Below are 21,205 nucleotides of genomic sequence, written 5' to 3'. Positions count from 1 at the left end.
AGCTGAGGAAACTGAGGCCCCGAAAGTAGCAGCAACCTACCTGGGCCACACAGCGATTCATCCCTGGCCTAGTGCTTGGATCACCTTTCTCGCCGGAATCACACTGCTCATTTTCCGGGTGAGGAAGCTGACGCCCAAAGGGAAAGTGCCTCCACTCACTGCCAGTTAACTCCAGAGCAGAGTCAGGACCTTGGGTCTCCAGACTCCTACTAAGGAGATGGGGGGGTGGGGTGGGGCAGAATCACCTGGAGCACCACAGAGATGGTCTTCTCGCCCGCCTTGGCTGCCCGCCATTTTCGGTAAGTGTCTGCCTTGAGAAGGTTTTCTGCACAGTAGGTCTGGAGAGAAGAGTGGGAAAGGGAAAGTTAGGGTACAGAGATGAGAGCTAGGTCCCCAGCTCTCAGATTATTCCCTTGAGATCCCCCGGATTTAAGTTTCCCTATTAATCCCCACACACTCTGCCTTGAGTCCCCTACAGCATTTTCCCCTGGAAAATTCACCCCTGGGCCTTCCAAGGAAGCTCCCTTATCCCTCCTTTTCTCTCTGGAAATTCCTCTATTCCACGTCTCTCTAGAATTCCTTTATGGCCTCTGAGAAATTCTCCCATGACCCTCCTTAGAATTCCACCAAGTCCCTTTGGTGAAAGGAAAATCAAAATGAAGTCGGTAGTGCTAAAAGGGCTCTCTAAAATGGAGCTGGGAGGCCACTGAGGAATTGTGACCAGGCAGGTCTCAGCCTGGATGGAATGTGACCTTTTGACCACTTATGGCAGTAAACACAGGCATCCAGAACATCTACCAGAAACTCAGGATACTTATCGGACACTTACCATAAAGTAACTCATGACGGCCTATCTATTTATGGGACATTTACGCCAAAGTAACTCATGACAGCCTATTTTTTAAAGCCAAATATTTCTTGTATCAGGGGCAATTACAATTCTCTCTAGACGACTTTAACCACCTGGTGACCTTTGTCCTCATAAGCCCCTGACTCTCTCTCCCAACACTCTTCCAGTTTTACGGAAATCTGTGTCTCTCTAATATCAGTTCCTAAGACCCCAAATAAAGTTCTTTTTTCTTCGCAGCCCGGATACTGATTATTGTTCAACCCCTTTTAGACTCCAAAAGTTCTCCTAGAGCCCCCTCAAGAATTCCTTTACTTCTTCCAACCTCCTCCACGCCGGTCCCTCACCGAGTCCTGGCTACTGCAGGACACCACATGGCGGAGGCGGATCTCCGGCATGTCAACGTCGTGGGCTTCGCCTGACCAAGAAGATGCTGGAGGGTCTGAGTTTAGGGTGCAGACAGCTGGGGCGCCCTGCGCGGGCTTAACTGCGCAAGCGCACGACGCTCGGGCCTTTCAAACAGCGGCGCGCCGGAGGTCGCGTCAACACTGCGCAAGCCCAGTGCGCCTCTCCCGAGAGAAGCGAGAGGGGCTGAGTTGCCTAGCAACGAGCTTTTCCCGCCTCCCTCCGGCCAAACCGCTCTCGAGCCCCTCCTCCCGGTGAGTTTCACACTAGGTTTTCTGGGCGCCTAGCACTGGCGTGGCCTCCAGGACTGGCCCCAGAAGAAATTCGCCATCCTCACCACCCCAACTGAAGCCTGGAAAGCAAGAGGCCAGCAAATCTGAGTGGATTTTTGCAGGGAGCCTGGAGCCTACCGCAACAGGATCCCCTCCACCGGTTGCTGGCTACCCTCCCCATGCCCGCCACCAACACACACACACACACACACACACACACACACACACACACACACAATTTGTTTTTTTTTTTTTCCTTCATGCTTTTTTTAAATTTTATTTTATTTATTTATTTTTTCACACACACACAGTGTATTTTATTTTTACAAGAGATAAATAGACTGACACCAAGCATTGTACATGGATGACCACAACAAAAGCAACAATGATTGCAATTACCAAACATGAAACACACTCATACTATGTCATAATATTGACATTCAGTCCAGTAATCCTCCACTGTAACAGCTCCTTTACTTTGCAGTGAAAATTGATTTGTATATTCTTTGCCTCTGAGTCCTTGTGGGATTTTTTTTTTTTTTAATTCAGACAGAAAGTCACAAAAATTATACTCATCCTCATCAGTTCACTCAGTCCCATGTAATTAATTTTTTTTTCATCTTGATCTTTTGTTAGCACTTTTATGAGTTCATCAGTTTTTCATTAGAGTTCTGAAAATGCTTATTCATTCAGTTCAGCAGTACAGTCAGTTACCAGAAACCTGTACTTGTCAGAGTCTTTTCCATGAATTTCTTGAAGATGAAACCTTTTTATAGGAACATATTTGCAAAATCATCAGAGTACACCCAGAACTGTCTGTAAATGACAAAAGACTTAAAAATGACATGTATACAGTGATGTGTATAAAATTGATGCCTAATAAGAACCTGCAGTATAAAAAAACAAACAAAACAACTAATACTAAACTTTCATTGGGTTATTTGTATGGAAATATGTTAATATAAATGTTTCAGACATTACATGAAATTTCTAAAAATCTTATATTTGTATTTGTATGGAAATATGTATGGAAATATGTTAATATAAATGTTTCAGACATATGAAATTTCTAAAAATCTTATATTTGTATTTGTATGGAAATATGTATGGAATTATGTTAATATAAATGTTTCAGACATTACATGAAATTTCTAAAAATCTTATATGTTCTGGTATAATGTTATAAGTAATAATCCTAGTTATTACTTTAAAATGTATATCTCAGAAATAACTAATTTTCTTGTCAACTGCATTATTATGAACTTTCATCAAATCTTTAACCACATACAATTTCTGATCTCTCAAGCTTATGCCTGAGGCAGAGAGAGTGGGTAAAGAACCTAAATAAGGGCTTCCCTGGTGGCGCAGTGGGTGAGAATCCGCCTGCCAATGCAGGGGACACGGGTTTGAGGCCTGGTCTGGGAAGATCCCACATGCCGCGGAGCAACTAGGCCCGTGCGCCACAACTACTGAGCCTGCGCGTCTGGAGCCTGTGCTCCGCAGCAAGAGAGGCCGCGATAGTGAGAGGCCCGCGCACCGCGATGAAGAGGGGCCCCTGCTTGCCGCAACTAGAGAAAGCCCTCGCACAGAAACGAAGACCCAATGCAGCCATAAATAAATAAATTAAAAAAAAAAAAAAGAACCTAAATAAAACACAGTGCATGTGCCCAAACACACATCCAGCCTTGAGTGCTTCCAACCATGCCTCAGTTTTCCAATGTGACCTATGGGCATCCGTCTCATACCACGCCCACCCCTGCCCGGTGACAAGCACCCCTCCGTTCAGTCCCCGAGAGACCCAGAAGGGCATCTTGGGGTGGGGTCGGAGCTGGAGACAGCCCAAACACAGAAAAGTGAATATGAGCCAAGCGTGCCCCTACAGAACAAGCCTGGACATGCTGGACGCTCCCAGGTAGGGCCTCACCCACGCTGGGCACCTCCTTGGGAAGAGAAAGAAGGGTATCTCAGTCCTAGCAGCCACTCTACCCTGCAGGGAATCAAATAACCCGATTCTGAGATTCTGATCTTGGGCCTCAGGTCAGAAAAAAAAAAAAGGGGGGGGGTGGGAATGTGAGAAAATAGGGAAATGACCTTCTGGGTCCTGATGGAAGAGAGGGCTGGAAGTCCAGACTCCTGGGGTCCCCGTGGAGGAGGGGGCTGGGCACAAGATGCCCATGTCGCATTTGGATTCTGGTTCTGCCTCCCCACCCCAGAGCTACAGAGACCTGCCCCCAGATCTTACATCACTTCTTTCTCACCCTAGGGGTAGGGTGGGTCCAGACCCACCCCTCCTCAGCTTCCTATAAGAAGAGCTGGGGACCTGGGACTGCAGGTTCACTCACTCATCCATCATGAGGCTTTCCACGAAACCCCAGACCTTCCTGCTGGCCTCCGTGCTGCTCTGCACCCTCCTGGGCCTGGGTAAGTGACTAGGGGCCTGGAATCCTGGGACCTTCGGAAAGAGGACTATGAGAGGGCATTCAGCAAGGTCCTCCAGGGGCGAGGGGGAAAGAGGAGGTGTCCTGGGAATTCAGATTCACGGCAAAGGCAGAGGGTAAAGGAGAGAAAGACTGGGGCCCCAAGGGAAGAATAGCTCAGAAACTTGTGTGTGTGAATCCCTGAGAAAGGAGGGGGTTTGATGGGCTCTGAATCCCCTGTCCCCCAGGCAGGGTCTCAAAATAAGCCATCTGGGGACTTCGCTGGGGGTCCAGTTGTTAAGACTCTGCACTTCCACTGCAGGGGGCGTGGGTTTGACTCCTGGTTGGGGAACTAAGATCCCGCATGCCATGCAGCTCGGCCAAAAAAAAAAAAAAAAAAGACGTCTGAATTCTAGAAAATCAGATGAGAGTATGATTAGAAAGGGAAATCTTTTTTTAAAAAAATGATGGGGCAGGGGAGAGATTTTCTTTCTCCCAGAACTCTAGGGAGTTCAGACCCCTGGTGTCCTCCCCTAGATGCAGGAATTCAGGCAAGCCCCACCTTCCCCAGGACGCAGTTGCCCAGTGCCTGGGCCCCCAGTTGCCTCCTCTCTCAGGACCAAGGAGCCCATGCGCTTGCCCTCCTGGTCCTCGCTCTCCCTTCTTGACCTGGGATGCAGATCCCAGCCTCAGGTACCCCTGCCTGGGCTCCTACTGTCTACAAGACCTACGCGTGGTACCTACAAGGAAGAGGGTCTCACTTCCGAGAACCAGCTCGACCTGAAGCTTCACAAAAGTCCATGGAAACCTTCACCAGGACCCCTCCCTGTCCCCAAACTTTCTCAGAGGACCCTAGCGTCCAAAGTCCCCAGCCTTGTAATTAGGTAAACTTGCTCCCTGGTGGAGTCGCTTCCCACCCCTGAAAGCAGCTTTGCTGGAGCACCACCGCGTCTCTGCCGGAGCTTCGGACAGCTCCCTGGACAGCCGCCAATGCCCCGCCCAAGAACAATCAGGGAGATACCCTTCCTTCCTCCCTCAGACCGCCCCCCGCATCCCCCTCTGGACTCCGTCCAAAGTCTTGGTCCGCAGACCACACCACCCTTGACTAGAGCCCTGCTCTCTACACTGCAGGGTACCCACTGAGCTGTGAGGTGTGTACAGGCTCCGGACCCACGTGCAGTGGAAATGTGCAAACTTGTGACCCCGACCAGGACTCCTGCGTGGTCATCGTGGCTCACACCAACAGAAGTAAGAGGGCAGGGCGTGGCGTCAGATCCTGGGGAGGGGGCTGTGCTTTCGGGGTAGCAGATACCAGCACGCGCAGGGAGGAACCTTCCAGTGGTGAGCGGGCAGGAAGGAGGGAAAGGCAATCTCGAGGTGGATGGAGGGAAGAGAATCCGATGGAACGACAGAAACCACTGTTGTCAGGGATTTCTGAACATTAGACTCCAAAGAGTTGATGGGGTGGGGGTGGGGCAGATACAGAGACTTTCTTAGGCAGGAGGGGATTAGGAAAGGAAAGGACAAGGGAGAAGAGAGAAATCGCGAGAGGGGAAAAATCTAATGTGCAAGAGGTGGAGGGGGGCGTGTAGAGGAGAAGGAAGGGGCTGAGGTGGGTTGGAAGGAATGTGACCAGGTTGACCATTTGGGGCGGGAGGGATCCCCTAGGGATGCGGGTTGGAAGAGACCATTCCTGACAAGAAGAGGAGAGATGATATTGGGGTAGAGGGAGAGATATAAAAGAACAGACAGGAGAGGGAAGATAATCCTGAAGTATGGAGCAAATTATCACAAAGAAGAAGTGGAGCTGCGGCAATGGGGAGACATATGAGTACAATGGCAGAGGAGCGGCAAGACTTAAATGGAAGGAACTGTCCCAGACCTGAGAGAGGATGGGGGAGAAGGGGAGCAAAGGAAGAAACCACGGGGGGTGGGGTGTTCATTCAAAGCTGAAAGAGACCCAGAAACCCTTAGTTAAAGGAAGATGGTGGGGCAGGGCGTGAGACTGGAGAAGGAAGGATGTGAAGGGAGGCAAGGCCCATGTTGCGTGTAGGAAGGAACCATTCCGACCGGAGGGGGTGTGTAAAGTGGGATAGAAGATTGCACGCTGCCCTACTCGCCTAGCAAGAGTGGGCAGGTGGGGGAAGGACCTGAAAGTCTTGAATAGACCACCCAGGAGTATATGGGAGGGAGATGGGACCCTGGGACCGCAGGAGGAAGTTGGGGAAAAAAACACCTTTCTGTGGGGTAAAGAGGGGAAACCCTAGGGTTGGAAGAGACCACCGTACTGTGGGGAGGGGGAGGGGGAAGGCCGTGGAGTCTGGACACTTCAGGCAAGACCTGAGAGTAGCCAAGGAGGGCAGCAAGAGACCTTCGCTGGGAGGTCTGGGGAGTGACCGTGGGAAAATCTGGACGAGACCACGTTAGACAGAGAAGGATATGGGTGTTACAGGGTGGGGGGGCGAGGGTGGCATTGCAGCATTTGGTGGAAGGGATTCCAAGGGTCAGGGGAGGGCGAAAGGCTGGAAGAGACCATTTCACACCGCCATGGGGATAGCCATAGGCGGCCTGAAAAAGACCACTACAGGTGTGACCCTTAGAGGATGGCAGTGGGGTGGCATGGGGCGGAAGGGACCACTCAGGCAGGCACCAGGGCTTGCCGATGGGAACTGCAAGAGACCACCAAAGCCTGGAGGGGGTGGGGTGGAGCGGACCTAATAAACAGTCCAGACCATGCCCCAGGCAGATAAGGGGGTATGACTCTGGGGGGCTGGAAGAGACCTCCTTAGACAGCAGCGGGCTGGGGCAGCTGTAAGGTTGGAAGAGACCTGGAAGCCGGGGTCCAGGCCAGGGCCCCTGAGCCCTCCCCTCCCTCGCCATCCTGCAGAGGGCCACCAGTCGGTGAACACCTATAAGGGTTGCATGAAATCCAGCGCCTGCAGCTCAGGATTCGTCTCCATCACCATGGACCCTGAGAACTACATGGTGTCCAACACACGCTGCTGCCAGAGCGATGTCTGCAACCACGATCCCCTGCCCAGTAAGTGCCAGCTCAGCCCCACATCTGGAGTCCCTTCCTGCCCCGCCTGAGAGCCTGCTGTGAGCACCTGCCACTGACCCACGCTGTAACCTTTGGCAAGCATCTTCCTTGCTCTGAGCCTCAGTTCCTCGCCTGTGAAATGCAGTGTCCATTAGCAACCGGTGTCCCCAGGGTTGTTGTGAGGTTGGGAAAGGGTTTAACGTACCTTACACCTTACACTCCACCCTCCTCCCCAGCTCCCGAGAACAATCGTACGGAGAATGGCCTCCAGTGCCCTACCTGCATCAGCCCCTTCAAGGAAACATGCTCTTCAACTAAGAAAGTACTCTGTGTTGGCCAGGAAAGCCACTGTATCACCTGCGCTGGCAAAGTGCAGACTGGTGAGGGGCACCTAGATTTCTGGAGGAGGGTACAGGGAGGCTTCCAGAACTGGAGGCTCATACTTCCAGATTCTAGGGGAGAGAGTGGGTCCAGAGAACTGGGTGAGGAGGTGGCAGGGGCATGACCCCAGGGTCATGAGGAGGGAGGGGTTGGAAGTCCTGACTCCCGTCTGAAATCCCTCCCCCCCAACAGGCGTCATATTTGCTACTCGGGGCTGCGCTACAGAGAATGCCTGCCACACCAAGCCCGGGACCCTGGTGCCCTCAGCCTCTCGTATCTACACCATCACCCAGGCCAACTGTCTTCCAGACCCCCAGCCTTCCGGCAAGGCTATGTGAAGAACTGAGGCATATGCCGCGTTTGGTCTCGATTTGTTCTCAGCTACAGCTTCCCATGTGCCAATATATTAAACAACTTAACAGAACAAGCCTGAGTCCTTGTGATGTGATGCATTTCAGGGAGGTGGGATGCAAAAAGCAGGGGTCTCAACATTTGGGAACCCCTTCTTTGGAAGGAAGAGAGGGAAGACCCTACCTTTTGTTAAGGGATTACTCCCTGCCGGGTCCCCATGCTAAGTGTTTTCCTGCGGTACCTCATTTCATAATCACAACAACTCTGTGAAGTTGAAAGTATTGTCCCCATTTTACAGAGGAACAAACTGAGGCACAGGTTGCGGTGTCACTTGGCTTGGGTCAAACAGCTAGGGAAGATCAGACTCCAGAGTCCATGATCACCTCTCCTGGTTAACCTCTCCCTCTTTTGTCTCAGTTTTCACGTTTGTAAAATGTGGATATTAATAGTCATAACCTCAAAGGGCTGTCTTAAGAGTCAAATGAAAGAAAACTAAAACAGCACTTAGTGCAGTGCCCAGGACCTTTAAGACGATGTTGGTTCTGGAGACAATGTGTCTGGCCAAATAGTTATCATCCTAATAGCTGCCACTTACTGAGTGGCCATTAGTTGGCAGGTGCTAGACCCTGGCATCAGTCAGGACAGAATTGATTATGCTACAGTAACAAACAAGTTCCTAATCTCAGTGGTTTAAAGCAACAAGTTTATATTAGTCAATTCATGCTGTAGTAATGCTTGTGTAACAAACCATCCCCAAACTGAGATTGTAACAACAATCTTTCTTCTTTCTAAGGGTTTGTAGGTGGCTGGGGCAGCTCTGCTTCTGGCTGTGCTTCGATGGGTTTGGGTCCAGTTTGGGAGGGGGATTCAAGTTCTCCTCCATGGCATTTCACAGTCTTCTGGGATCAGCGGCTCCCTGGCTAATGTCTTTCTCGCGGCAGATCACAGGGGCACAAAAACCAAGTGCACCAAAGGCCTCTGCTGAGGTCGGGGTGCTAACGTTCCATGGAGTGAAGTAAACCATGTGGTCAAAGCCAACATCAGTGGAGCAGGAAGTACACTCCCCGTCCAGTGGGAGGGAGAGGAGTGGTATTTGCTGAAGAAGTACCCATTCACAAAAGGCTGATTTAAGGGACTTCCCTGGTGGTCCCGTGGTTAAGACTTTGCCTTCCAATGCAGGGTGTGCAGGTTCGATCCCTGGTCGAGGAACTAAGATCCCACACGCCTCGCAGCCAAAAAACCAAAACATAAAACAGAAGCAATGTTGTAACAAATTCAATAAAGACTTTAAAAATGGTCCACATCCAAAAAATCTTTAAAAAAAAAAAAAGTTTGGTTTATCCTTGACCTTCCACGTCTAGCACCGTCCACAGGGCGTTCTGCTCATCATAATTGTGGAGCAGTCACCAACTTAATGCCGATTTCTGTGCACGGGAGAGTCCAGCAAGGTTTCACATGGATGACTAAATGCTGCCACCCAGAAGGGACTTGACACAATTCACTGGATGGAGCTAGTCACATGACCCTACCAAACCCCACCGGGAGAGGAGGAAGTGCAGTCCGGGCTCCGAATGCCCCACCCCAGCCCCCGCCTCGCCAGACACATTTCATAACCAGCACGAATGGCCACCATGACCTCTTGGGGCTGTTTTTCATTTTGTCTTCACAACTACTCCATGTGATAGGCGCTATTATTCTCATCCCTGTTTTCAGAAGAATCTGAGGCTCAGAGAAGTAATGTCACATTGGTGGTCGTAGCAGCTAAAAAGTGGCAGAGCTTAAGATTTTAGTCATTGGGTCACACTGAGGGGAGAAAGAGACCACATCACAGAGAGAGCGGACGAGCCTGTATCAGTTATCCTTTGCTACGTAACAAGCCCCTCCAAACCTCATTTGCTTAGAATAATCGGTTGGCAATGTGGTCTGGGATCAGCTGGGTGATGGTTCTGCTGGTGTCTGCTGGGTTCAGCTGCTGGTCAGCTAGGCAGCTCTCTTTCAGAGGGTTGACACTGGTTGGGGTGTCAGGGATGACTGGGCCACATGTCTCCTATCACCAGGTTAGCCTAGACTTTTTTTTTGGCCACACTGTGGGGTTTGCTGGATCTTAGTTCCCCAGCCGGGAATGGAACCCATGCCCCGGAAGTGAAAGCGCCGAGTCCTAACCACTGCACCACCAGGGAATTCCCTAGCCTGGACCTCTTGATGTGGTGGCAGTGACAGGGGTCCCCCGAGTAGCAAGAGAGGAAGTCCCAATGCACGAGCACTTTTCAAGCCTCTGCCCATCATCTTTGCTGTTGTCTCAGTAGCCAAGCAGATCCCATGACCAGGTCTAGAGTCGGGATGAGAAGGGACAATCCAAGGGCAGGGCTGCAGAGAAGCTGAACACACTGGGGGCATTGATGGGCCAAGCTGGTTCCGGAGCTACGAAGTTTACCATCACAGCCCCCAAGGTGTAAACAATTAGTAGTCCGCTCCAGCCCCTCCAGGGTGGCAAAACTCAAAGTCTCTCAATTCCAGCCCAAGGGATTCTATCCTGCACAGACCCCCACTGTCTCTCCTCTCCAGGGACCCAGGAGTCTAGGCTTCCAGCTCCAGTCAAAATCCCAAGCATCTTTTTTCCCCTTTAAACCCCGAAAGAACAGACACACAATGGAATTTCTACTTTTTTATTCACTCCTCCAAAAAGCACCACAGGCCAACCCACCCGTGATTCACCTGCCTTCATGGTTTCCTACCTCAGTGGACACAAGTCTCTCCATCATTATCCAGACAAGTATGAAACTCAGCTAAGGTCATGAGGCTTTTGTGCCTCTTCTGCTTCTGGCGATGGCAATGCCAAGATTCACCATACTTTTCCTTGAATTTCTGCTTTCAGGGGCCTTCCAGCCTGCAGGTGCCTTGTAGACACACCCTGATGACAGCCAGCAATCCATCCAAAAGGGAGCCTTAGTCTTTTCTGCTTGGATGCTCCCAGAGACAGATGTCTCACTAGCAACTTGCTGCCTCTACAGAGCCTAAAATTCAATCCCTTTAAAAGTCATGATTTAAAAGGCAACCACTCTAAAAGATAGTCGTGACACCCAAGAGTGCCAATGTACAACTACACAAACACAATCAGCACACCCCACAACGGACAGCGAGACGTGAAAACAAAACTGGGTCTTGCTTTCTCAGATTTGATCTCAGGCATGATTCCCATTGGCATGAGGGCAGAGGGAATTTGGAACAGAGACACGTAGAGAGCAGAGATGTCAGACGGGACCAAGTCAGAGATGGTGGCAAAGCGGCAGGAAGAGAGGAGGGCACTCCGAGCAAAGGCATGGGGGTGAGACTACCGTTCGGGCTCCCAGTGTGCCAGCTTCCAGGAGGGGCTGCAAGTTCGTTGCTGTGCATTTGACAGAATGCATGTACATACGTGCATACACTGAATTCTCACCATAACCCTGTGAGGTAGATGCCATTTGCTGAGTGACTTGCCCAAGGTCACCCCCATGGTCAGTCAAAGGGCTGTCTGACCCTAGAGCAATGTGCACAGAGTTCCCTGTGATAATGGGAAGTGTTCTAGGGCTGTGCTGTCTAACACAGTGGCTACTCACCACGTGTGCCTGGTGCAACGGGGAAACTGAAGTTTACATTTTAGTTACTTCTGATTAATTAAAAAATTGCTACTCATCTCAGTTATTGGAAAACTATCCAAGATAATTGGGACAACTTGGGTATATGAATTGATTTCTCCAAATATGAGTTTTCTGAAATCTAAATTGAGGTCAGATATTTCTGATGAAAATTTATCATCTGAATTGAGATGTGCTGTGAGAAATACACAGCAGATTTCAAAGACTTAGCGTAAAAAGAATGTGAAATATCTCATTAGTAGTGTCCTATACTGATTACATGCTGAAATGATAATATTTTGGATATATTGAGGTAAAACATATTAGAATTAGGTTCACCTGTTTCCTTTTCCTTTTTTAATGTGGCTACTAGAACATGTGAAACTACCCGTGTGGCTCACATCCTGTTTCTACTGGACAGCACGGCTCTGCGCGCCTCCTGCCCCTGCACGTGGCAGGCAGGCTTGACGGAGATGCTTGAACGCTGGGCTTGAGGAGGAGCCAGCGTCGTACTGGGTATTGCAGATATGGATGAGGGACATTCTCCTAAGGCCGGAAGAGCTTTGAGGACAATGCTTGGAGCCGTTCAGTATAGAGCCAAATGCTCTTCCCCATCTTGGCCATCTCAACTTTGATGGCACAGATTGTGCCGGTGGTGGGAGCTCAAGGTACACGTGGTGGAAGCGCCCCTCAGACTGGTTACCCTTGCGTTCAGCTGTCAGAGGAAACAGGATCTCGGAAGCGTTTACGGTTCTTGTCCAGCCCTTTCATTTCACAGGTGGGAAAATAAGGCACTGGCCCACGTCACCCGGAGTGACAGTGGCAAAGCTGTGTTTGCTTCCCAGGTCCCCTGACCTCAGACAGGAGCTTCCTCTCCCATGAGGTACTTGTTTCTCCCCCCATCTCACACCTTTTCCCTGTCTTGTGGCAAGAGGCTGATGACCTAAATTCCAGCCCTAGTTCTGCCACTGATTAATGAATTAACTATTTACTAAGCACCTTGTGTGTGTCAAGCACTGTTCTAGGTGCTGGGGGTACAGCAGAGAACAGGACAGGTATGGGGATAATAACCAATAAATAGGTAAATAAATAAATAAGGTCATTTTCTACAGTAATAATTGCTACAAGGAAAAATAACCCGCCAAGATGAATAATAGGGGTGGGGGTGTGAGCTACTTCAGTTACAGAGGTCAGGGAGGGCTTCTCTGAGGGAACACTTGAGCTGAGACCTGATTGACAAGAAGGAGCCAGTCGTGGGAAGATCGGGGAGCAGAGCGTTCTAGGCAGAAATAACAGAAAGTGCAAAGGTCCTGAGGCAGGATCCCAGGTGGCCCACTCAAACATCAGAAGGAAGATCAGGTTGATTGGGGGATGGGAGGGGGCAGGAAATAAGAACAGGCAGGGGCCTTGCTGTGTGCTGTTGGGCCTAGAGCCTGTCCTCTCTGGGCTTTGCTTTCCCCATCTAACATAACAGAGATTCTGCTGGATGGCCTCTCAGGTCCTCTCTTTCTGTTTTTGGCATTGAAGAGTTCTGTGACCTGTGGCTTCTCCTCTACTTGGAGCTGGCAGCGTAGAACATTCCAGGCACTGTGGTTTCTGCCTTTGCCTCACTGTGGCACATTCCCACGGTCTGGAACACCTGCCCAGCTGCTCCGTGGGCCCCTTGCTCACTGTGGCATTCTCTGTGTCTCTCGGGGATACCTGAGGTAGCCAACACAGAAGCGTTTGGATCAGTGCAGCAGTACAGTTGCTTTTCCCAAAAGGCAGGTGTATATAATACCAAGGTCAGAAAGGGTTAAGGTTTAATGACAGAAGAAACCAAGACCAAAAAAAGAGAGAAACCCCTAAAGGACAGAGGGACAGAGGAACAGGGTCCCCAGAGAGCCCCATAATCGCTCAGCACCTCTAAAATGGGGGCAGTCATATCCCTCTCCAGTCAAACTCAGAGAAAGGCAGTTAGCTACCAGGATCCAGATCCATTAGGGACTTCTGGGAGGTACCTCTGAGGTAGGGGTTTCTGTCCTTCCACACCCAGAAGGCCTCATTCCTGGTCTCCGGCTACCCCCCAGAGCCCACCATGCCCAGAACTCTTACGTCCTCTCATTTTTGTGGTACCATTCTCCCCACAACAACTGGGAAAGAAATCTGGGTCACCAGGCCCCTGGTGGAGCAACTGTTAGAGACCCCCCTATTCCCCAAGAGGAACCAAAGGTCTCCAGCTCTCTCGCACAGCCCCCTATCCCCTCCTCTAGATGGAGACCTTCCACCACCCATGAATTAGGAATCAAGGTCCACAGCCCTCTTGGGAGCCAGGAGTTCTGAGACTCCAGAGAGCCTTCCTCCCCCCAATGAAAATTCAAAGCCCCCTTTGTATGCAGGCCTATCGCCCCACCTCCCAGAAACCCAGACCTTATATCCCTACGTGGCTCAGAAGCCCAAGGATTCCAGCTCCCCGGGGAACCCAGACCCCCTCCTCCACGCTAGAGTCCCCGGTGTGATGGAGACCCCCTTCATCAGGAAGCAGGGCTTCCACCTCCTCTCCCCCTGGAGGACTAGACACCTAACAGATCCAGTTTCTACTCTTTGGAGACCAAGATATACCCCCTTGGAGGAGTCCCAAACCCTCAACTCCCTTCAGGAGTTCAGGAGTCTAGGAGTCTGAGGGTCACACCCTCTGCTCCCCCAGAGAAATCAGAAGTCATGTACCCCGAACACTATTCCCCTTCAGGACCCAGGATCCAGGCCCCTGTGGGAACAAGGAATCCAGTTTGCTCACATTTGGGTCTCTTGAGGGCGGGTGGTGAGGGCTGGGCGGACGGTTTGCTGGGGGTCTTCTTTTCTTCGTGGCTCAAATCCAGCTTCCTCTTGCCTCTGGGGGACTCCTGAGGATGAGGGGGTGGGATGGGCTGAGGCCTCCAGCTCACCCCCTTCCTCTCCACCCCACCAGGGTCCGATGATCTCACCTTGGAGGTGCTGCCTACTGTCTTGGAGGCCGGAGAGGCCGAGGAGGCGGCACTGGAGGCCTGCAGTGTAGCAGCTGCATAGCTGGGTCCTGCTGGGTCACTGGCTGCGACTGCAGAGGGAGAAAGTGGAGCCAGGTTGAGAGGGCTGGACCCTCAGACCCTTCGGCTCCTATCCATGGGACACAGAGTGTTGTTCCCAAGACCCGGGAGTGACCCAGGAGTCCAGGCCCCCGGCCCCTCCTCCCTCAGACCCAGGAGTCCAGGCCCCCGGCCTTTACTCATTCAGGACCCAGGTTTCCCGCACTCACCTGGGGGGATCTTGTTGATCCGGCTGAAGAAGAGAGCCCTGGGTCTCAGGGAGCTGGCGCTCTCATCCTCCTCCTTCACGCGGAACTGGCCGAGCTTGGTCACTTTCTAAGGTCCCACAAGGTCAGCGCAGTGGGAGGGCTGTCAGCAGGTGGGGGTGAAGAGGTGGGGAGAAGGCTCTGGGCGGTGGCAGGTAGAGCTTACCTGGGATGAGACCTCGGCCTCCTCTTTGTCTGGGGGGCTGTGAAACCTTACAAAACTCAGGCCATAGGGGGCATCCTGGGAGAGGAGGGGAGGGAATCAGGGAGTCGGGCCAAGGACTAAGGCTTGGCCCCAATCCCTTTTATTTACAGAAACCACTTTCTGGCTCTTTCCCTCCTATGGACACACACATCTGGGGAAGTGCCCCCATGATAATGACAAGTGCCCCCATGATAACAGCAGGCTGTCACTGAGCCCTAACTTGGGGTCAGGCTTGGTGCAAAGCCCTTTACATGCACCAGCTCCTTGAGCCTCAGAGCAACTGGCAAAGGCTACTGGGTGTCTAAGCGAATCCACTCTGCGTGCCAAATTCCTGCCTGTGGAATGGGAGGGAGGGCTGGGTATCACTTCTGGAACTCAGAAATGCTCCAGACTCTTTCCCCCTCTGCTGGGTGGATGCAGAGCCATGAGATGGAAGGAGACTGGGTCCGGGATGACTGGCCAAACACGTCCCGGGACAGATCCAGAGGTATAAGAAGTATACCTTTACTGCGTGCTGTCATTACATACTCGGGTCTCGTCATCACAGCTTAGCATCCCTAACTTACAGCAAACCCGTAAGGATCAGGAAACTGAAGCCAGAGGTCACACAGCTAAGGAGTGGAGAAGCCAGGTTTGAAACCAGCGTTCCGACTCCACATCTCGTGATATTAACTCTGAGGCCCAATTCTACGAGGCCCCATCTCCAACAAGTCAGCAGCTCCCCCTCCCAATTCCCCTGAGGTCTTGCAGGTCATCCTTCCTAATCTTCCTCCAGGAAGCGAAGATTCCTATATGGGGAGGACCTCAAACCAATTTCAGAGAATGCACGGACCCAGCCTCCTTGAAGTCCCACGGGGAGACCAACTGTCCGGTCCTCCCAGCCCTCTGGGACTCAACATCGGCCTCTCGCCTCTCTCGTGGCTCAGGACCAAGGACCCCACTCCCACCCTGGGTACCTTGCTGTAGGGCTGGCTGCAGACAATTTTGACGCGGTCCCAGCGCTTCTCTGCTGCTGCCCGGACCAACTTGTCGGGCCCAAAAATGCGAACGCGGTTGGAATTTGAGCCACTGCGACTCTCGGAAGGGGACATGAAAGACGAGGTGACCAGAAGGACCTGGGAAAAGGCACAGAGGATGAGAACCAGGCCTGGCTGGTTTCAGTGACACCTCCTAGGGGCTGGAAGAGGGCAGGGGCCTGAGCAGGGACCAGGGAGTCGCCAGATCCAGCTGTACCTCAACCTGCCTCAAGGCCTCTAGACCCTTCTCATTTCTGGGCCTCCAGTCAGTCCTTCCCTGACACAGGCCCCAGAGGGATCCTTCTATTCCACTTCTCTAAATTCTTCCAGAGTCTTCCACATCTGGCCACATGGCGGGAACCCTCAGGACAGGGAGCTTCAGGAGCCCTCCCAGCAGAGGATATTCACAATGACTGGCACAATATTCAAACACCTTATTGTATTTTTTTTTTTTTTTTGGCTGCACCACACAGCTTGTGGGATCTTCGTTTCCTGACCGGGGACTGAACCTGTGCCCTTGGCAGTGAAAGCGTGGAGTCCTAACCACTGGACCACCAGGGAATTCCCTCAAACACCTTTTTGAAATGCACAGCTGAGTCAGCAGAAGGGAAATATTTGAGGCCAGAAATTACAGTGCAGAATCCAAAGAGGCAGGGGAGCTGCACCCATTACTAAGTGACTGTCTCTCAGTTCAAACCCGCCCTCAAAAAACAAACAAACAAAATAAATAAATAATAAAATAAAAAAGAAAAAATAAAAAAGAAGAAAAACCAAAAAATATTTTTAAAAGAAAAACAAAACAAAACAAAACAAAACACCCCACCCTTAGTGGCTCAGCTCTGGGATGCTGGGGACATTTCTCATCTCCAGCCGCTCTTTGTCAGGCTCTGCCAGCAGGGGGAGCTAGAGAGACAGGCTGCAAGGCTGGAGGAGGGAGGCGGGATCTGAGCCTTCCTGCAGATCCCCCGAGCAGTGCCCAGGTGTGCTTCGCTCCTTCGTCTGCAGCTGTTCTTCCCCCGTGGCGGCAGATGAATCCAGTTTGCAGCTTCCCAACACCTGCAGAACTGGCCTCACTGCACCCTCTCAGGGACATACCAGAACCAGCCAGGGAGCTCCCCTTCCTCAGGGTCTGAGTTTCAGCTCCAAGGGCCCCACCTCCAAGCTTCGAAACATCTACCCTTCAGTCATGCCAACCTCTTCCTTTTGTTCCTCCAACCCTAAGGGTGGTGACTGCTCCCTGCAGTTGCTTCTGCGTCCAACCTTAGTCTTCTGGCCTTTTCAGTTCAATACCTCGTTACTAATTCTTTACGTTAATTCTCTCTGTTAAACTAACTGGTGTGGTTTCAGTCTCCTGGTGGGACCCTGACTGATACAGTGGGTGGCAATGATGCTGGTGTTTGCCCCGTTGCTGACTCCAGGTGGCAGAGAGCTTGATTTTAAAGGGCTCTAGGTGGTGGGAGCAGGAGGGACCAGGAAAGAATGCCTGTGCTCCAAGTCAAGAAGAAAGGCATCTTAGGGACCCTGCCACAGAGCAGAGAGCTGGGCCTCTCCAACGGGCAACACCTTCTGTGGGTAAATTAGGGAGAAATGTGCCTTGTGGGGAGAGTCAGTGGGAGGCTTTAGCTCTGGGGGGACAGCAGAGAAAAGCTGAAAAATTCTCCCTGGAGACTCCTAACCGCAGGTCTGTACTCTCAAGGATTTGGAGTAAAAATCCACACTAGTTATCTGCGTGGAAAAACCCAAGGTGAAAATTTTAAGTGGTCCCATGTATGTAGTATCACCTGATGCCGGGGCAAATCCTCTTTGGAGGAACGTACTTCAAACCAGGCCCTCAAAGAATTTCCACAGATACGTTCCTCAAAAGAAGAATTAACAATCACACACACACACACACACACACACACACACACACACACACACACACACACACACACCCATGAGGCATGAGGAAACAGGCTGCCATGATTTAGGGTCAGCAGAAACCACAAACTGCAGACTCAGACCCACAAAGACTGCACATATTGACATTATCAAACACACAATATAAAAGTAATTGTGTTTAATAGTCTAAAGAAATAAACGGAGCTATTAACAGTATGATGCAGGAACAAAAACTGACCAGGCAGTTTTGAAAAGCAGTGGAAGAGCTGTGTGCCCAACACTAAGGGATGAACCATGATAGGTCCAAGTGGTCTGATTTCCTCTGCCAGTGGCTGGTCCAAGGATGGGCAATTCGATGTCAAGAGGAAGGCTGCTGGAGCCTTTTGGGAAAGATTTTCCTTCTTCATTAAAGAGAAAGAGAGGATGGAAGAAATCCACTGCTTTTCTGCCATTCCACTCCTCCACTTTCTGCTTTGGATGCTACTAGGTGATGGATGGAGCAATGGCAACCATCTTGTAACCATGTGGGCAAGACCAAAAGAATCAAGAGGTGCCCAACCAAGCACCCTGACTTTGTTCAGTTGCCCAATCAACTCTGGGTCTGCCTAATGCTGGACTTCCCTCCTAAGGAAACAATAAATATTCTTAGGCAGTAAGCCATCTTTAGTTGGGTATAATCTGTTACTTAGTCTCTTTTCTAACTGACATGCTGTGAAATTAGAAAACAAAAGCTTTTTTCTGAGAAAAACATAGACTGTAACTAGGTATCTCTGTGCTCAGCTCTTGATTATGAAAAGGAAACAGCAAAGATGACAAAAATTATACAGAAGGGAAGCCAGCTCCCTGGCCTTGACTACACTTGTTTATAAAAGGGCTGATTTTGAGCCGATGGGAGAGCTGAATTACCATCTAGTGACTAAATGAAGGGGCAACACAAGCTGTGGCTGGCAGCTGCCACCCACACTAAGGGGGAGCCTCCCTCTGAATATACTCTCCTCCCATTCATTGTGAAGAGAAAACAACTCCAGTTGTTTTATTATCCAATACTGTCTTTAAGGTTCTAGGATTAAACCTTTATTCTCTAGACTGTGTTAACCTTGCAAGCTTAGATATCCCCTTTGCAGAACTTGGAGGGGTTAAAAAAAAAAATGTTGGGACTTCCCTGGTGATCCAGTGGTTAAGACTCCATGCTCCCAAGGCAGGGGACCCAGGTTTCATCCCTGGTCAGAGAACTAGATCCCACATGTCGCAACTAAGAAGTCCGCATGCCGCAACCAAGACCCAGCGTGGCCAAATAAACAAATAAATAAATAAATATATTTTTTTAATGTTGATGATTTTGTAGAAAATGTCACTAGTTATTAAAATATGTGCCTTTGGCTTGGTTTGTATGGGTGACATCAACATGGACCAGCCCTGCTCGGCCCTTTTTCCTTTTCTTTCTTGGCTCTTCCAACTGTATCTAGTCTCTGGGCCGAAGCCAGACCTTATAAGGCCCAGAGTCTTTAATTCAGTCTTGGCTAGGAGTTATAACAAAACTTCCAGCAGAAGTTTAATTAAAAATCTTGAGAGAATGGGAGACTATTGACATAGGGGTTTTCAGACGCTGAAAAGATCAAGCCCTAAGCTAACCATTCCACCTTTCTAGGTAGATAAGATAAGAATAATAAAGATTCACACGCCCGATTAGATAAAGTTTTAGCTAAAAATGCACTTACTCTGTTTCCATAATCATAAAGTAGAATTTTGATCTAATTCTGTTTGCCAAGAACAGAAAACTTTTTTTTTATAGTTCCAAAGACCGTTGATTTTATTTAAAATTTTAAACAGGGAGGCCATGAGACTCAGTGACTCTAGTGCCTTAGGTAGCCTAAGTAAACCAACCAAAATCTAAGCCAGACTTGGTGAACTCGAATCTAAGAAAATGAAATCAACTAATCGTGAAGAGCCAAGTCAAGTCACTAGATTTTCCCAAGTAAGGGAACCATTTAAGCTCTAGCCAATTAAATAATTGCTTTGCTTTGCTTCCCTGTTTTCTCTCTAAAAATCTCTGTCCTAGCCCATCCACACAGCACCCCTAATCATTTTTCAGTGTTGGCTGCCTGATTTGAATTGTTAGCTCAAATAAACTCTTCAAAACATAACGTGCCTTAGTTTGTCTTTTTACAACTTATAGAACTTTTATTTTATTATTATTATCTTTTTGGCCACACCACGCAGCCTGTGGGATTTTAGTTCCCCGACCAGGGATGGAATCTGAACCCTCGGCAGTGACAGCGTGGCATCCTAACCACTGGATCGCCAGGGAATTCCCTAGAACCTTTAGAATAAGAATGTGTGTTCAAGGAAAACCTCACTGGTTAAAATGTACCTTGTAAGGTGGAAAAAGCACTTGATAAAATTCAACACGCATGCATTTAAAAGACTGGCAATATCAAGTAGAAGTAAGGATGGGAAGCAAAGAGAACTCGTACACTGCTGAAGGGAATATAAACTGGTACAACCATTTTGGAAAACTGTCCATTTCTAATAAGGTTAAAACATATATCTACCTGAAGACCCTGCAATTCGACTCTTAGGTATTTACCTAAAAGAGATCTCTATACAGAGGCTTGTACAAGAATGTTCGCAGCAGCTTTTTTCATAATAGTCAAAAAGTGGTGGACTTCCCTGGTGGTGCAGTGGTTAAGAATCCGCCTGCCAATGCAGGGGACACGAGTTCGAGCCCTGGTCTGGGAAGATCCCACATGCCATGGAGCAACTAAGCCTGTGCGCCACAACTACTGAGACTGCGCTCTAGAGCCCAGGAGCCACAACTACGGAGCCCGTGTGCTACAACTACTAAAGCCCGCGCGCCTAGAGCCCGTGCTCCGCAACAAGGGAAGCCACCGCAATGAGAAGCCCACGCAACGCAACAAAGAGTAGCCCCCGCTCGCCGCAACTAGAGAAAGCCCGCACAGAGCAACAAAGACCCAATGCAGCCAAAAATAAATAAATAAAAAAAAATTATTAAAAAAAAAAAAAAATGGTGGGGAGTTCCCTGGCGGTCCAGTGATTAGGATTCAGCACTTTCACTGCTGGGGCCTGGGTTCAATCCCTGGTTGGGGAACTAAGATCCTGTAGGCTGCACAGCATGGCCAAAAAAAAAAGTGGCAACAGCCCAGATGCCCGTCAACAAGAGAATGGATGAACAAATTGAGATCTACACTTACAGTGAGACTGCTCAACAATAAGGTGGAACAGACCCTGACATATATATGATATGTTAGAACATCAAAAAAACAGTATGTTGAGTAAAGCCAGCCACAAAAAAAGAACACATGCTATAAAATTCCACTTATGTGAAATTCTAGGACAGGCAAGAAAAGAGATCAGTGGTGACCTGAGCTGAGGGTGGGAGGAGTGACTGCAAAGGGACACAAGGGAACTTTCAGGAAGGCCAGCAATGCTCTACGTCTTGATCTGGGGG

The 21,205-nt window shown here is 49.9% G+C and overlaps 3 protein-coding genes across 6 annotated transcripts in view; 2 read left to right on the top strand and 1 right to left on the bottom strand.

Annotated features, from left to right (window-relative positions):
- SRRM5 (serine/arginine repetitive matrix 5) overlaps positions 1 to 21,205 on the top strand; it is a gene marked incomplete at its 3' end in the record, with an annotated part of 172,816 nt that overhangs the window by 110,268 nt on the left and 41,343 nt on the right.
- XRCC1 (X-ray repair cross complementing 1) overlaps positions 1 to 21,205 on the bottom strand; it is a 53,652-nt gene that overhangs the window by 21,445 nt on the left and 11,002 nt on the right. Inside the window, exons 4-8 of one of the 3 annotated variants that reach the window (XM_082438711.1) lie at positions 15,796 to 15,954; positions 14,801 to 14,875; positions 14,599 to 14,704; positions 14,291 to 14,400; positions 14,104 to 14,209 (exon numbers count right to left, since the gene is read on the bottom strand). In XM_082438711.1, the coding sequence (XP_082294837.1) occupies positions 14,104 to 14,209; positions 14,291 to 14,400; positions 14,599 to 14,704; positions 14,801 to 14,875; positions 15,796 to 15,954 (556 nt within the window). Of the gene's footprint in view, positions 1 to 245; positions 339 to 1,194; positions 1,372 to 14,103; positions 14,210 to 14,290; positions 14,401 to 14,598; positions 14,705 to 14,800; positions 14,876 to 15,795; positions 15,955 to 21,205 lie in introns of those variants that run through there. The other 2 variants (XM_082438709.1, XM_082438710.1) reach the window with 2 other exon arrangements.
- Positions 2,812 to 7,789, top strand: PINLYP (phospholipase A2 inhibitor and LY6/PLAUR domain containing). 2 transcript variants are annotated; one of them, XM_082438840.1, is made up of 6 exons: positions 2,812 to 3,436; positions 3,788 to 3,945; positions 5,073 to 5,189; positions 6,829 to 6,981; positions 7,218 to 7,361; positions 7,555 to 7,789. In XM_082438840.1, the coding sequence occupies exons 2-6, from the start codon at positions 3,876 to 3,878 to the stop codon at positions 7,698 to 7,700; spliced, it is 630 nt and encodes a 209-aa protein (XP_082294966.1). In that variant the 5' UTR covers positions 2,812 to 3,436; positions 3,788 to 3,875; the 3' UTR covers positions 7,701 to 7,789. The 2 variants fall into 2 exon arrangements, with proteins under 2 accessions (XP_082294966.1, XP_082294965.1); XM_082438839.1 differs by lacking the exon at positions 2,812 to 3,436 and adding an exon at positions 3,443 to 3,561.

This window comes from Balaenoptera physalus, assembly GCF_965194825.1.
Source record: "Balaenoptera physalus genome assembly, chromosome: 19".
Classification (NCBI taxonomy): Eukaryota; Metazoa; Chordata; class Mammalia; order Artiodactyla; family Balaenopteridae; genus Balaenoptera; species Balaenoptera physalus.
Note: the sequence above shows the minus strand (reverse complement) of the source record. Positions and strands in the feature narration are given on the sequence as shown.

Excerpts from the sequence above, each read along its gene's own strand:
- PINLYP (XM_082438840.1), top strand. The coding sequence starts at position 3,876 with ATGAGGCTTTCCACGAAACCCCAGACCTTCCTGCTGGCCTCCGTGCTG. Across the intron at positions 5,190-6,828 it reads CGTGGCTCACACCAACAGAA|AGGGCCACCAGTCGGTGAAC; the intron begins GTAAGAGGGCAG and ends GCCATCCTGCAG. Across the intron at positions 6,982-7,217 it reads CAACCACGATCCCCTGCCCA|CTCCCGAGAACAATCGTACG; the intron begins GTAAGTGCCAGC and ends CCTCCTCCCCAG.